Below are 15,028 nucleotides of genomic sequence, written 5' to 3'. Positions count from 1 at the left end.
TGTCTGGTATCTCAATTAGCTGGAAAAGAAGAAACTAAGAAATGAGAAAAACGTTTATTTGCTATCATGAAAGAATACGGATATTTATGCTGTTTCATACGAAGACATGCTGATCAAATGTTTGGACCCAGCGCCCATGGATTCATGTGTAATCGTGTTGTTTAAATCGACACTTGCAAACCATCGTCCCAGTGCACTGGATATTTTGTGGAAAGATGTAAGGAAAAGTAGTGTTTTGAACATTGCGCTCTTACAACGTAGCCTTTTGCAGTGGAAAGTACTTTGCAGGACTATTGTTAAGATGCACAATAATCAAATAGAGCACGACCAGTTGTGACGATAGGTACTGTAATGTTGGGTCGAGGCTCCAAAATGATCAACCTCTGTATAAAACAATGTAAGAACTTCAGATAAATTAGCTATCGTATCTTTGTATGTGTTTTTGTGACTTAAATGCCTAGATATGCGACACGCATCTGGCACTGTTCCTTCACTGGTTAATAAATGCTAATAATCATACCGTTTTTGTTGTTGGTTTTCGCGCTCTTGATTCTTGAAAACACAAACTAAAACTAGTTAGTTTCCTAGCGCTATACTCTCCAACACCTAGTATAACGACGAAAGCGAGACTCCACATGAGCGTTAAATCACATGATTGTAGACGTACAGTGAAAACCGGTAGAAACAAGTACGTGTAACATAGCGACTGCTGTGAAAACAAATATAAGAAATAGTTAATTGAGTAATATAATTTTTCTTGCTCATCGCTGCCTGTACTTACGGATATTTTCGGTTTATTTTATTACGTAGTGTTTAATGGGCGTGACTTGGTCTCACGTTAAGTCTGCAATATTTTGTATAACATCACAACCAACAATGCCTGTAAAAGTTTGAGTTTTTGTGCAAACATATAATAACACTTGTGTTGACGGGAGAAACATGTTGGTCAGTGTTATATATCTTGCCATTTCTTTGAGGGTCACAGTGGCACAGACACAGACAGGTATGTAGCACAGTGTTCTTTTACTATTGGTTGCTAACTCCCGTTATCTGAATCCGTTTGGCTGTCATTTTAAATTTAATATAATTGAAACTTGGGTTAAAAATACATTTTAATTTGGAGAAAGTTGTTGACGAGAATTAAAATTACATAATAAGTTACACGTTATGTGAACTGACTGATATTAATTCCGAGATCGATACACTGCCTATGTATATATACAAACAATCTGCAAATATTCTGACAGTTATTTTGCATTATAGCCAGGTTACGTTTAACCGATCGCTCGCTTCATTACACAAACTAATCCTACACACCGAACCCTTTGTGTTTTCGAATGGGGGAAGAGTGCTGATGGTAGTGATCTAACATATTGTAGAACAGTAAGATACGATGAAAGTTCTCCAGTTTTTTCCCAATAATGGTTTCCCAGTTCAATTTAATTTGTTTGGTTTGAATTTCGCGCAAAACTGCACGAGGGCTATTTGCGCTAGCCGTTCTTAATTTCGCAGTGTAAAACTAGAAGAAAGGCAGCTGTTTATCACCACCCATCGTCAACCCTTAGGCTACTCTTTTACCAATGAATAGTGGAATTGACTATCACATTATAATACCCCCATGGCTGAAAGGGTGAGCATGTTTGGTGTGATGGGGATTCGAACTTGCAACCCTCAGATTACGAGTTGGGTTCCTTATTTAATTTTTCTTACTTGTACAACATATGCATTCCAGAAAAGGAAAGGATATATGGTATTTTACAACTACAGTGTAGACATTTCAATAATAAAATAGTTCTATAAAACATACAACTGGAGCAGTATAAAATCACCACAGATTACTGAACGTCAATTTTGTTCCATGATAGTCACAAGTTAATATACAACACACTTGCTATTACACGATTACCACATATAAGCAGATAACATCTTATACCACTGTTACCAGTGTATGATTTTCACAGCTTAACAAACAACTTCTTACATTCATGTTAGCAAATAATGTTTTTGCCATATGTAGCATACAAAGGGCAATTTTATACTGGTTATCTATTGCTGATTACCCAATGTTGGTTTATAGTGATTAAATATCAGAGAATACCCAACATTCTTTTATACTGGTACATAAGTATCATAGGTTATCAAATGATCTTGTATACTGGTGGGTGAAAATCTTGTAGATTATCAAACATTGTTTTGTATTAGTATGTCAATATCACAGGATACTAAATGTTTTATGTTAGCACAGTAATAGTGCAGATTACTACTGTTGGTTTTATATCTGTATGTGAATATCCTAAGTCACCAGACAGCAAGTGTTGTATATCAGTAGTCAAAGTTGAAAGATAATCAGACATGTTTTACACAAAGATATAAACAGTGCATCATTCAGAGACTTTCTCATGAGGTGGCCTTTCTACCAGTTCATAAATAATGTCTGCCATATAATCTCTCATTTATAACAGACTATCAGAACTTAATTCATATCTTTTTGTATCCAATTTTTTCCCTGCAATAAGCCCAATCATCCCATTTCATCAATTTTATTTCATGTTGTCACTTATTTTCTAGTATATTTCTTTCTAATGAAAGCCCTTATTAATGAACAGTTTGTTATAGCACATGATATCTTTGTTTAAATAAAATTAGCTGTGAATATAAAGTAATTGTGTAGGCTATCAAGCCAGTTTCAAACCACCTACTATCTCTCTAGATATGTTAAACTTACTGATAATTTTTTAACATATAGCTTTCAAAAATAAGATTCATAAGTGAAGTCTTTATTGAAAACTGATTTTTGCTTCATGTTATTAAGATATTTAGTTGAAAGAGTTAAGTAACTATATATTTCTTTGTGATATATTATTCATTTTTTAATTATTTTAAGTCATAGCAATTCTACAAAGATTTTGGCCTGGTACTTGTTGCCTTTGAAATGAATAAGAACTTTAAAAGTTGGGATCAAAGACTGGGGTCTGTTATGAGAACATACAAATTATCTCTGTATTAAAAACCTTTTTAATCCATTGTCATTCAAGGTTGAGAAGTAACTTGAATGCTACAACCAGACACAGTATCTGTTCTGTGAATGTTACATTAAAGCATAACCATTGTTTTGCATTTGGTACAGTTAAGCATAATCATTGCTCTGTAAGTGTTATAGTCAGTCACAATCATTGCTCTGCCTAAAGAACCAAAATAATGTATTATGACAGTGAGTTACTTACCTTGGTGATACAGACTCTGCCAGATGACAACAAAGAAAACAATGCCTGCTTGTAGTATTCACCATTAGAGTAGACTTTTCCATATAAGTAGGAGGCTAAAGTCATAAGCAAAGGCACCTAAGTGCTTTTATGGACCCTCTTACAAGCCGTAAACTCTTCCTGGAAGGTATCTCAGGTTCCTCTTGTTCAGTAAACTCTTCCTAGGAGACAGCTCAGTTTCCCATTGTTCAAAATAGTGCACTTCTGCTACAACTGCATCCCATTCAGCCATCTGTGCTTACATTACATACTTCATTGTGTAGAGAACTGAACCATTTGGCATAACCTGGTGGTTAGGGCACTCAACTTGGAATCTAAGGATCCATATCACCAAACATGCTGCTCTGTTACAGTTGCCTTTTTGGCTGGCCATCCAGGTGTAGAAATTCTTGGTTTACAAACTTACTAGTTAGAATTAGGTTGTTATGGAGAAGAAGAAAAGTGCTAGAGTTTCAAGACTCAAGATTAGGTATTAGGTTACCTGTTCCTGAAGCTACTGATTCCTTACAGTTACTTTCCTAAACCATTGTAGGAAGTGATCCAGGTCACCTGTAACTGTTCCTTTGTACATCTAGAGCAGAGATCTGATTGTTAGCCTTGGTATCATGTGGCTTCAACCAAGATCTTGCCTTGGTAGAGCTGTGGTCCATTTCACTTCTAAAAGCACAGATCATTGCTGGCAAAGCAACCTATGTTGGTGGAGCTTACCTAAAAATGGCACTTTTTGTCTTTCTGTGATTAGCATTAACCAGAACTAGTGTTGCATTTTTCTTGTTACTTAATATTTTAGAGTCCTGTAGAGGTTACTACACTCGGACATCTTTAGTTGCCTGCCATTCCCTCCAAGTCTTATATACTGTATTGATGGAACCCCAGAGAAGGAACTTCATTAGCCTTTCAGAGTGCACCAGGTAACCCTCACTCCCCATCATAGCAACATGGTGATAAGCATGGGAAACCTTTGCAGTACTTACAAAAGTTCAAAATCCAGGCAAGGTCATTCCCAAATCTAGCTGCCCTTTTTGCATACCATCATGCCATAATTCTATACTTTTCCTTCTCTAAGTCATATAACTATATTTCTCTAGAAAAAGCAATTTCCACATGTTCAGATTAGATTACTGCCTAAAGTGGTCATGATTCCAGTTGTTTACCCTCTCACAGAAAACCTCATCTAAAGAATATCTTTTTTCACTAGTATTCCACATTATGTATCTTTCCTGTATAACAGAAATTTAGGGCCCTAATAACTGGAGCTTCAAAGTATACATCAAACTATGGGGTGTAAGTAACCTATCCAATCTCCAACCAAGGTTGTTAAGGACTCAAACCTAGATGCAGACAAACAGATATGGAAAAAAAAATAGTTGTGGAAACTTTACAAATTAACTGAGGAGAAGCAAACATAAGAGCATAGTTTTCAATTAGCTATTTCAAAATATCAATGTTGTTACTAGGAATTGGAACTAATTTTAGGTTGTGTGTTATGATGAGAAATTCACTTTGAAATAAAAATGTATTCCCATGTTGACTGGTGTGGGTATTAGCACTTTAATTAAAATAAAGTACAGAACAGTATTTCGACCTTCTTAGGTCATCTTCAGGTTAACAAAAAAAAAAGATGACCTAAGAAAGTCAAAATGTTGTTCTGTACTTTATTTTAATTAAAGTGCTAGTATCCATACCAACTGTCTTGAAAATACATTTTTGATTTTGGATTGTATGCGCTTTAGCATGAAATATTATTCTGCTACAAGATTACAACTCCTTAAAATATATTCCTTAAAGATCTCTAGACATTCATGAACATTAACCATGTGGACAGTCTTTACAGGATGTGGCTGATACAATAATTCTTCTTAGTTAATATTTCTGCTTACAAATCCATGTTCTTTTGTCATTCCATGTGTGATTTGTCCATTCTAGCCCTTCAATACCACTCGCATTATGAAGAGCACTCTGCAAACCCTTACGTTAGAGCCTGGTGACAGAAACAAAATTAAATTTACTGTGCTTTGTTTTAAACATCTTTTACTGGTAGTTTCATACAAACTAAAAGACCCAAGTACCTGACATGCTGAGATTCACATTTCTAGACTATCAATAAATTGTAATTTATTTTGTTTCCAACTTGTGTAATGCACAACATTTTGACACTTTGTACATGCATGAACACTCCTAATCTGCCTATGTGGAGCTGTATTTCTTCTCATCAAGCATTTTTCAAATTGCTTGTGACTATTGGAAAGTTGGAATACATTTTCTTTGAAGACAAAAGGCAGAAGAATTTCAAAACGTCGTCCTCTACAAAGTTTCATCTTGGAATACATTTATTTTTAGTTATATTTGAATAAGCATTCCTTTGCACTCTCCATTTAACTAAAGAAGGAAAGCAGTATAACATTCTTAATTGTATAGTTGAAAAATATTTAAAGTAGCACATGGGAGGAACCTAAGTCAGCTGTAAACTGCTCATTTTGTTTCTTTCCAATCACTACTTCATGGGTACCAAACTGTAAGTTCATAGTGCAGTTAGTGAAATTAATGTATATATATACAAATATATATTTAAAAACAGCTGGTTTGGGTTGAGAAAGTTTTGTAGGTAGAGGAGCAAACAATGTTTCAACATTCTTCAGTCATCGTCAGGTTTATAAAGTTTGCTCCTCTACATAAAACATTTTCTCAACCCAAACCAGCCATTTTTACATATATTTTTCTCTACAAGTGGGTTTTCTCATCATCACTGATTAATGTATATATAACTTTATTTTTTTAAACAGATGAATCACCTGTTCATGTCTCTCCACTGAAGATTCCTGTGGCTACCAATAGCATTACAACTAGTGTGTCCATTCTAGCAAACAGTGTACTCCCTATTGTAGCTGCAGGCATTCCTTCCAGAATCAAATTCCTAATAATACAATGTCATTCCCAGAAATATAACATAACCTTGGCCTATCATCCAGTTATCACTCCGTCAACTGAAGCAGTGTATGGAACTAATATAGGGCTTGTTGGATTGCTGCAGCCTCTGGTGACAGAATTCTATGTTTGGCTGTTTAACTACAACATGGTGAACTTCACAGGTTTAGTTAATATAGTACCATATGATACAAATGGTAAGCCTGTAACATGTTTTAAAATATTTATCTTCCTTCATTATCATGTTCAGATATGGAAGAGCTATTTACATGCTAAGATTTAGATTATTATTAACATGAAAAATATTGAACACTGAAAATATCAGCAGTTGTGAAGAGTGGAAATTTTGATAGAAATGCAAATTAAATCAAATTATCTAAAGTATGTTTGATTGAGACCATGTTAATGTTATCTGTCATCAGTGTAGTGATAGTGTTAATCAAATGTGTAATTACATGAGTTAGTTCCTTTATTTCATGCTCGTGTGTAGTTATCCCTTTAATGATGTATGTGTTAGTTTTAGTTCAGTTTTATAAAGTTCATGCTTCTGTTAATTCCCTTTAATAAAGTTTGTTAGTGTTAATTCCTTTGAGTAATGTTCATGTGTTAATCCCTTTAATAAAGTTTGTGTGTTACTGTTAATTTCTTTTAATAAACTGTTAGTGTTAATCCCTTTAATAATGTTTATGTATTGGTGCTAATTCCTTTTATTAAACTTTTTTGTGTTAATTTCTTTAATAAAATTTTTTGTGTTGGCATTAATTCCTTTCAGTAAAGTTTGTGTGTTGGTGTTAATTTTTTTTTAATAAACTTCATGTATTAGTGTTAATTTTCTTTAATAAAGTTTGTGTGCTTTAATTCCCTCTGATAAAGTTTGTGTGCTAGTACATTTGATGAATCTTGTATGCTAAAGTTGGCCATTTTCAATATAGTAATTGTTGATATAATTATAACAGTGGTCAGATCTCATTTTCCAGTTTCTACAAACTGCACTACTATTTATTTTTATTTTTTTTCCATTTTAAACATTGTAACCAATAAAACAGCTGAAACATATTGGTTGGATGTTGAACAATATTTTTTGGAACATTGTGTTTACATTTTAAGACTCTGAAGTCTCTCTACAAATGTGAAACTAGATTTGTGGAATCAATCTCCACTATGTAACAGCAGCCTGTTTTCTTTTTCATTAGTGCCTATACCTGGCGGCTGTAACATGGAGTTTCCTGTAGAGATATCACCATTTCTACGTGTATACTATGATTACATTAACACAAGGGTAGAGTTTCAACACGCCAGACTTCCCAGTTCTCGAGGCAAGCCTCGTGTCTCTTGTGATACCAGCATCATGTTTCTTTCATACCAGCTCTATGTTTATTTTCTTGGTGAGAATGACTACAGTGAAAAGACTTATTTTGATGGGATTACAGCTGTCACCAATATAACCAGCATCAAGAAACATGCTTCTTTGGTATGTGAGTAAGAAGTAATATCTTGAATCAGTATAAAATATTTCAGGCAGCCCCTCTGTATGCCCCCCTTCCCCCAATCCTCCAGTGATATGTCTGTGAAAATACAATACTACGAAATGGGTTTTTAGACACCCATGGTGAGCAAAACACAGATAGCCCTTTGTGTAGCTTTTCGCTCAATTACAAACAAATTAACCCTCTATACATATGTTAGTGGTTCAAAAATTTCAAAGTTAATAAATATTTGCTTTGCGATTTAGTTTCCTTTACATTCGACATTTTAAGTAACCACTGTCATATTTGGGGTATGAAAGACCATTTAAAGAAAAGTGGTCATTTCTGATGGTTCATATAATGAAAGTTTGCCATTTTGAATATAGTAACTGTTGATACAACTATAATACCAATCAGATCTCATTTTCCAGTGTTTATATACTGCACTCCTATTTTAAACAGAATTAGAGAAAAAGTAAACTGTGAGACCTTTTTTCCCTTTTTATTATCTATATTTTTGTGCACCAGCAATACTGATCATGGAGCACACATAAACCTGATTAGGTTTCATTGCTCATCACTATCTCTTCAAGCCTACCCTCAAATTGAAATTCTCTAAAGTGGTATAAGAGTAAATTAACTTGTGAGACCTTGAGCATGATCAAATACATCAATAAAAAGGATTTAAACTTCTGAGTCCAAAACTGTAAGTAGATCTCAAATCGACCAAGAGATGAAGGCACTATGAACTAAAATTTTGTACTTGAAAAAAAAAAAAAGAAAAAACTCAGCTGTTCTATGAGCTGTCATTATAAGACTAAAAATCATATTTTTTTAATCAATATTTAATTTAATTAGTAAATTTAATAATATAAAAGCCACATTGCAAAATGTTTCAGTCATAGGAAACACCTATCCAGACATTTTTGAGAGTTTTCTTTTTAAAATATAGGACATTGCAATTACATTTTTTGACTACTTGCAACATGAATCCCCTTTGCTCTTCACCTTTCATTATGGTTTTACAAAGTCTGTGAGTTGATCCCCATTTTAGGAAGATTGTTTACCACTTTGGCATGGTGAACAAACGTGCCAGCTTCCTGAAAATCATCACCAGTTGTCCATTGTTTTGGTGGCAGGTGTGACTACTCAGTGTCAATATGAAAAAGGTTGAATAGGAATCATGATTTTTTTGCAAATCAAAGATACCAATGTAGTCAATGAAACTATGGAAAAGTCAGGACTCCATATTCCAGTAGTTTTTACCTTGATTAGTTTATGAGCAGTTTGATTCTTCTGAGATTCTGACACCAAGTTCAAGAAAAGTATTAAGACACATTTTGTTGTATATATTCAGATCACTGGTATGTGCATCTTCTGCAGAAACTATGGTTAACGTTTTTACATAGAAGAGAGTATTAAATATGTAGATGCAGTGCATCTTGTCCATTTTGGCTTTATCATAGTTCAGATGATCAAGTGATTACATGTTAGCAAATCACAGTTGTAATTCAGTGAGCATGATGGTATGAACCAGTGCAATCAGTGAGATGGGGTTTGTTCTGGGAGAATCAACATCAACTTGGCACATTCTCAATAATTGAGGCATTTTTTAAGAAAGTTGATAATAATTTCTCACTGATGTCAAAGTCAACCACTGCTGCACTTCTTGTATTTGAAATGATTGCAAGTATGAACACTGTTTATTTACCTGCAAATAAATTTAAGATAAATTCAAAATTTTTAACCTCTGAATGGATTGCTTGGAATCTTCAAAGTGACTTCCTTTTCTTGTGGATGTAATATTCTTAGGCCTAGCACCATAGTAAGATGGACATTGAAAATCAACATCTTCAGATTGTGTATCTGGACTGTGTGGAATTTAATGGCTTGGGATTAGGATTTTGTAGATTTATACTGATAGTTGCTGTGAGACTGCTTTATTGGTTCTTCAGGCTTTTTCTCATCAAATAAGAATTTTTTTCTCATCATTTATTTTATTTTGTCTTGCTGTATGCTTTGCCTTCTTGACCCTAAAGACACCTTATTCTGATTTTGTAAAACTTTAAAAAATTTGACACTTTTTTCTGTTTTTTATTTTGGAATTAATAGTTTTTGTATTGTGAGCATCCTGGTGAAGAACAAAAAAGCAGTTTTGTAGTTTTTCAACAAATAATTATTGCTTTGCTTCACATGTGGCCCTCTTCTGTGGTGCCCTGTAACTGTTGTAAGGATAAAAAATCTTAGTTTTGATGTCATCTTTTTCTTCAGTTGCTATTTCTGCTTTGTTCCATTGGTTTTAAATTTCAGGTATGACTGTCTGCAACTGCACCATTAAAGTTGACATGTTTCTTATGCTGCATTGATCCATCTTTTAAAAGAACAGGTGTAGGACATCTACCTTTGTAGGAATTCTGGAGGCTGCTATTTCAGGTGTAGATTTTCCTACTGACCATGTATCAAAATAGGCCTGTTCATTGTTTATCAAACAATCTTATTAAACAAGGTTCCATGTATATTATGGTAGTGAACTCAAATTGTATGTTCAGAATTTAAATATTACATTAAAACATCTCCAATAAAACAGAGCAACTTCCCATAATCTTCTAACTAAAATAAATTTGAGGAAAATTACAAAATTCCAAGTTTCGATAGATTTTTAACATGAACAAATTTTAATGCTGGTGGTAAGACTTTGGCATCTTGGCTGAATTGAAAATGAGAAAGGAACCCTCAGTGAAATCTTACACTTTTGATAAATACCCTTTAAGATTGATTGTTTCTTTTCATAGTGAATTCACAGATTTTAAGAATAATTAAAATGTTTTATCCCCAAGCTCAACTACATACGGTATTTAAATTGTCTTTCAAAATAAAAAACAAAATTGTTCAGATTTAAATAACTATTATCTGTCTCTTTGCATTCCAGGAACAGATACAAATACATGTGGTGGTTGTAATGCCACTTGTATTGGTAAAACTATACACCAGTTACACCTGCAAACATATGGGAGTATCAAGCAGAACTGGTATAAAACTATCAAATCCACCAGACTTTATAATTCACATGTGTAGTGGAAACACCAATAACAAATTTCAAAATCACCTTATCTGGATCATCCAATATTGAACTTCTAATTAAACAAAGTTTATTTGTTACAAATGGACTCTTAACCTTAAGTAATAACACAACTTCACTGCAATTAAGTTTGTTTTTAATTCTTGTATAATATTGTTACATTATCCTATTCTTTGTTTATTTGTTTTTCTTTTTAATTTACTTCATCTTTTTACTGTGTTTTAATTACTTTTTAATAAAATGTTTATAAATTTTTGTACCTAATAATTTAACCTGTTCGGTAGAACTTATGGAAGGTGGAATATATATGTTTCAAAGTGTTCAAGAATTAAATGTTTGTTACTATGCATGTGCACGTGTCAATTGTTTGTTGCTGCTGTTTTGTTAAACTTCAATTCCCATGAATCTGTTGACAATATCATTACCATGTGAATTAGGTTAAGCAAGTGAATATTAATTATTATTAATTTTATTTAAATTGTATATCAGTAACAGCTTTAATGTGAAAATTAATAGTACAAAATAAGTGACTGTAACTCAAGAGCCCTGCAAAGTCGTATCCATGATACTGTATGTGAGTGAAAACAAAGGGGGGGGGGGTTAATGGAATTCCAACTACAGTAGCCTGTTTGGTTGAGATGGTATCTGGTTCTAATCTTAATATCTTAAACTTTGTCAGCACTGTGTTTATATGTTTATCTTACCTCTTAATAAACCTGCTAGTGTCAAACATTTCTTCTGTTTATTGCAATCTATTATAACAATACATAGGTTTTGTCTGTCCTGAAAAGCATTTTGCTATCTAAATGCATGTGAGCATGCACCCCATTTCAATGAATGTAAACAAAAGACAGATATAAATATATTTTAGGAGACATTTTGTAGAACGATATTAAAAGCTTATGAAACATTTTAGAAAGGTCTAATGATAGTTCATAGACCAATATTACAAGTTTATTTATTGGTAGTATATGGAAAAGTTTAACTGTAACTAAAACAAAAAAACTTGCACAAGCTACAGCTATAATTTGTTGAATATAGGCTGCACTTAAAGGCTTAACTAATGTTAAATGTAAGGCTAATGGACTTGCATATTTTGGTGTTTGTGATTAGAATTATTTTGTATTCTAGAAATCCTGTATTTAAAGAAGATATTATTTGCTAGAATGTGTGATGCAATTTAATTCATGTTTGTTATGGTGTTAATCAACTTTTTACATGTTTACAAGTTAGTGTGTTGGAGTATAAAAAAAATAATGTATCATTGTAGGTTCAACCTTTCGGTCAGAAACCCACGACAAGAGCCCTCTTCCTGTCTTACCCAGGACAGGGAGTGATATACACCTTGATTGTTAAATACCAAAAGAACGACATCACGTACGAAGCTGCTTACGTTCCAGCTTCAACATACGGCTGTAGCTTTCTTTCAGAAGTCGATGGATGTGGACAATTAAGTAAGGCAAAAATAATTCTATTTCCTAAACAAGTAGTACTGGTTAATTATGGCTTAAGGCACATCAGTGAAGAATAACATTTAAGAAAACCCCCATTTTAAACACCATATAACTACTAGAATATTTTGAACAGCTGGATAATTGTAGCAATTTAATCCTAGCCTTTCATTTATATTTTACAACCTTTCTTTATGTGGTCTTTGTATACATAGTACTGTTTTAATGGTGAATTGTAGCAGGCATTTCAAGAGGTAGGGTCTCCAAGCACACAAAACACCCAGGCTGGTAAACTTATGATCCAAAGAACTCTCAACTGTGGACCATTTAACCTATTTGTAATTTAATTGAGAAATAAAATGGAATTAATTTTCCATGTACAAACAAGACACAGGTTGGGTAATTTTTATTAAGTTATCTGCAAGTACTATTAACATTTCCTTATCCCTGTTCTGACTCAGTGTATTTTTCTATAAAACCATGTGGTGGATCAAACTTCAGTTTGTTGTTAGAGACTTCAAGTACTAATCGTCAGATTATTTCATTTGACCTAAACAGAGTTTAATGGAAATATTTTTTTTCATGGTATATGTTACCTTATGTCTTCTCTAGTACAACAAAGCAGCTTTTTCAATGATTCAAAAACAGTTTCTCGTTACAAAGAGAGTTTGTTTCGTTTCTACCTAGCAAAGTGTGATTTTAATTATTTTTACTTCTCATAAAACATTAGTATTATACACATCACAATTTTAACACTAAATTCCTTATTTAGCCTCTTAAGGGTTTTCTCAAAAATAAGAGTGTGGAATAGTATATCAACCACACTATATTCATCATATCCATTGCTGATGATGCATTTTGCTCAATACAGAGCTCACCAGACTGGCAAGAATACGATCAACTCACTCATGGTCAATAATGTTTGCATAAGTCATTTGCTAAATAACAATTACTATTGTGTGAATGACTTTACTGATCTGATAAAGCATAATTATGCTTGTGATAAGACATTTGTATTAGACCAGTTATATTTTAAATATATTATAGACTTAATATTGATGATTTCTGACAATTATGATTAATTATCTTTCTCTTTGCCTTCTTTTTCTTTATAGAAATCAGCTATGATCGACTTGTATTTTTAAAACAGTGTACAAAAAGTTGAATACCCCTAAAACAGGGTGAAGTACAGGTTCTTAAATCTATGATTAATTGTTTGTTCCTAATGATTAAGTACAATGCAACCATCAAACAGTTAATTGATATCTTTCCCCTTTTTTTTATCAGGTCAACCATTTGCAAAGATTTTTGCAGTTATTTTAGCTGCTGTTGGATTGTTCATCTGCATGAGAGGTCACCGTTCTTTTAAAACAGGTGAAGCTATTGTTTCATGTATCTAAAATAACTAAACAATGTTACACATCTAGCATTAAACCTGTGAAAATGGTTGCTATGTCCTACATATATCCTACCAATAAAGAACATTTCTTCTATTGAACTTAATTCTACTCAGAACAATCTAATTACCGTTCCACCTACATATATCCTACCAATAAAGAACATTTCTTCTATTGAATTTAATTCTACTCAGAACAACCTAATTACCGTTCCACCTACATATATCCTACCAATAAAGAACATTTCTTCCAATCTTAGAACCCTATCATTTCGTGATACCTCTCCACACAACGACAATTATGAACAACTTTCGGTCTAACTTTTTAGAAGTGGTGTTGGTAAGGCAAATTAGTATAATGATACAAGAGAAAACCTTCAAATATCGTGTACTTGAAAACCTTTTACACAGGAATAGAGTAAATATCATTCTTGTACATGTTTGTGTACAACCAATACTGAGATCTGGCCGTATACCCGATTCAGTTTTGTTACTCATCGGGATCTCTATTAGCCTATCCTCGAGTTGAAATGAATTGAGGCAAGATTATAGTAAACTGATCTATGAGATCTTGGACGTGGTCGAGTACACCAGTTACAAATGTTTGACTTCTTGAGTCCAAAACTGTAATTATATCTCATATCGGCTATAAGAAATTTTGCTTTTTTTTTAAATTAAGCACAAAGGTACTCAATGGGCTATCTGTGCTCTGCCCACCACGGGTATTGAAACCCGGTTTTAGTGTTGTAAGTCCGCAGGCATACCGCTGAGCCGCTGGGGAGCCGACCATAAGAGGACTGAGCTTTTAGCTAAAAAGTCAGTACTTAAGAAAAACAATAAATTAAGAACCGAGAGCTGTTCTATGAACCGCTATGCTGCAGCTACAAAAATATTATAAAACCTTACTAAATCTGATGAATCGGTTTTCAAACAACTGCAACACATTTCAAATATAATTATCACTCGAGTGGATAAAGGCAACGTTAATGTTAATTTAGATAAACAGATTATCACAGGAAAATGTATACTATTGTAGAAGATACAACTGAATTAAAAAAAAATCAAGTATAATCCAACTGACCGCAGGGTAAAAAACATTTGTAGACATTCTTACACATTTAAAGAGGAACTGTTTACTGACGATAACGTCCATTGTGCCATAATAACAACAGATGTAGGCTTAGTCTATGGTGCTCCTAAAATATATAAAGTGGAATGCCCTGTTTAACTCACTGATTGGATATTAATATCTATAACCTACCTGTAGATGGATTTTTTTTCATAATTCTTGAAATAAGTTACCATTAACAATTACACAGTAATAAATAGTTTCATATTCTTAATGGCCTTAAAGTAACAGAGTTTAATCGTGTGTAGTGTACACTAGGTGTGATGTAAAATCCTTATTAATTAACAAACACCTAAGTGAAACGATCAATATATGTGCG

General features: G+C 33.2%; 1 protein-coding gene across 1 annotated transcript; it reads left to right on the top strand.

Moving 5' to 3' along the window:
* Nucleotides 1–633: 633 nt before the first annotated feature.
* Nucleotides 634–13,640, top strand: LOC143235205 (transmembrane 7 superfamily member 3-like). Its single transcript, XM_076473139.1, has 5 exons — nt 634–1,003; nt 6,047–6,385; nt 7,382–7,659; nt 12,004–12,187; nt 13,472–13,640. The coding sequence occupies exons 1-5, from the start codon at nt 940–942 to the stop codon at nt 13,582–13,584; spliced, it is 978 nt and encodes a 325-aa protein (XP_076329254.1). The 5' UTR covers nt 634–939; the 3' UTR covers nt 13,585–13,640.
* The last annotated feature ends 1,388 nt before the right edge of the window (nt 13,641–15,028 follow it).

This window comes from Tachypleus tridentatus, chromosome 12 (genome assembly GCF_004210375.1).
Source record: "Tachypleus tridentatus isolate NWPU-2018 chromosome 12, ASM421037v1, whole genome shotgun sequence".
Classification (NCBI taxonomy): Eukaryota; Metazoa; Arthropoda; class Merostomata; order Xiphosura; family Limulidae; genus Tachypleus; species Tachypleus tridentatus.
This window is presented reverse-complemented; position numbering and strand designations above follow the sequence as displayed.

Coding starts and splice junctions, on each gene's coding strand:
- LOC143235205 (XM_076473139.1), top strand. CDS start 940: ATGTTGGTCAGTGTTATATATCTTGCCATTTCTTTGAGGGTCACAGTG. Junction 1,004..6,046: donor AGTGGCACAGACACAGACAG/GTATGTAGCACA, acceptor TTTTTTAAACAG/ATGAATCACCTGTTCATGTC. Junction 7,660..12,003: donor TCAAGAAACATGCTTCTTTG/GTATGTGAGTAA, acceptor GTATCATTGTAG/GTTCAACCTTTCGGTCAGAA.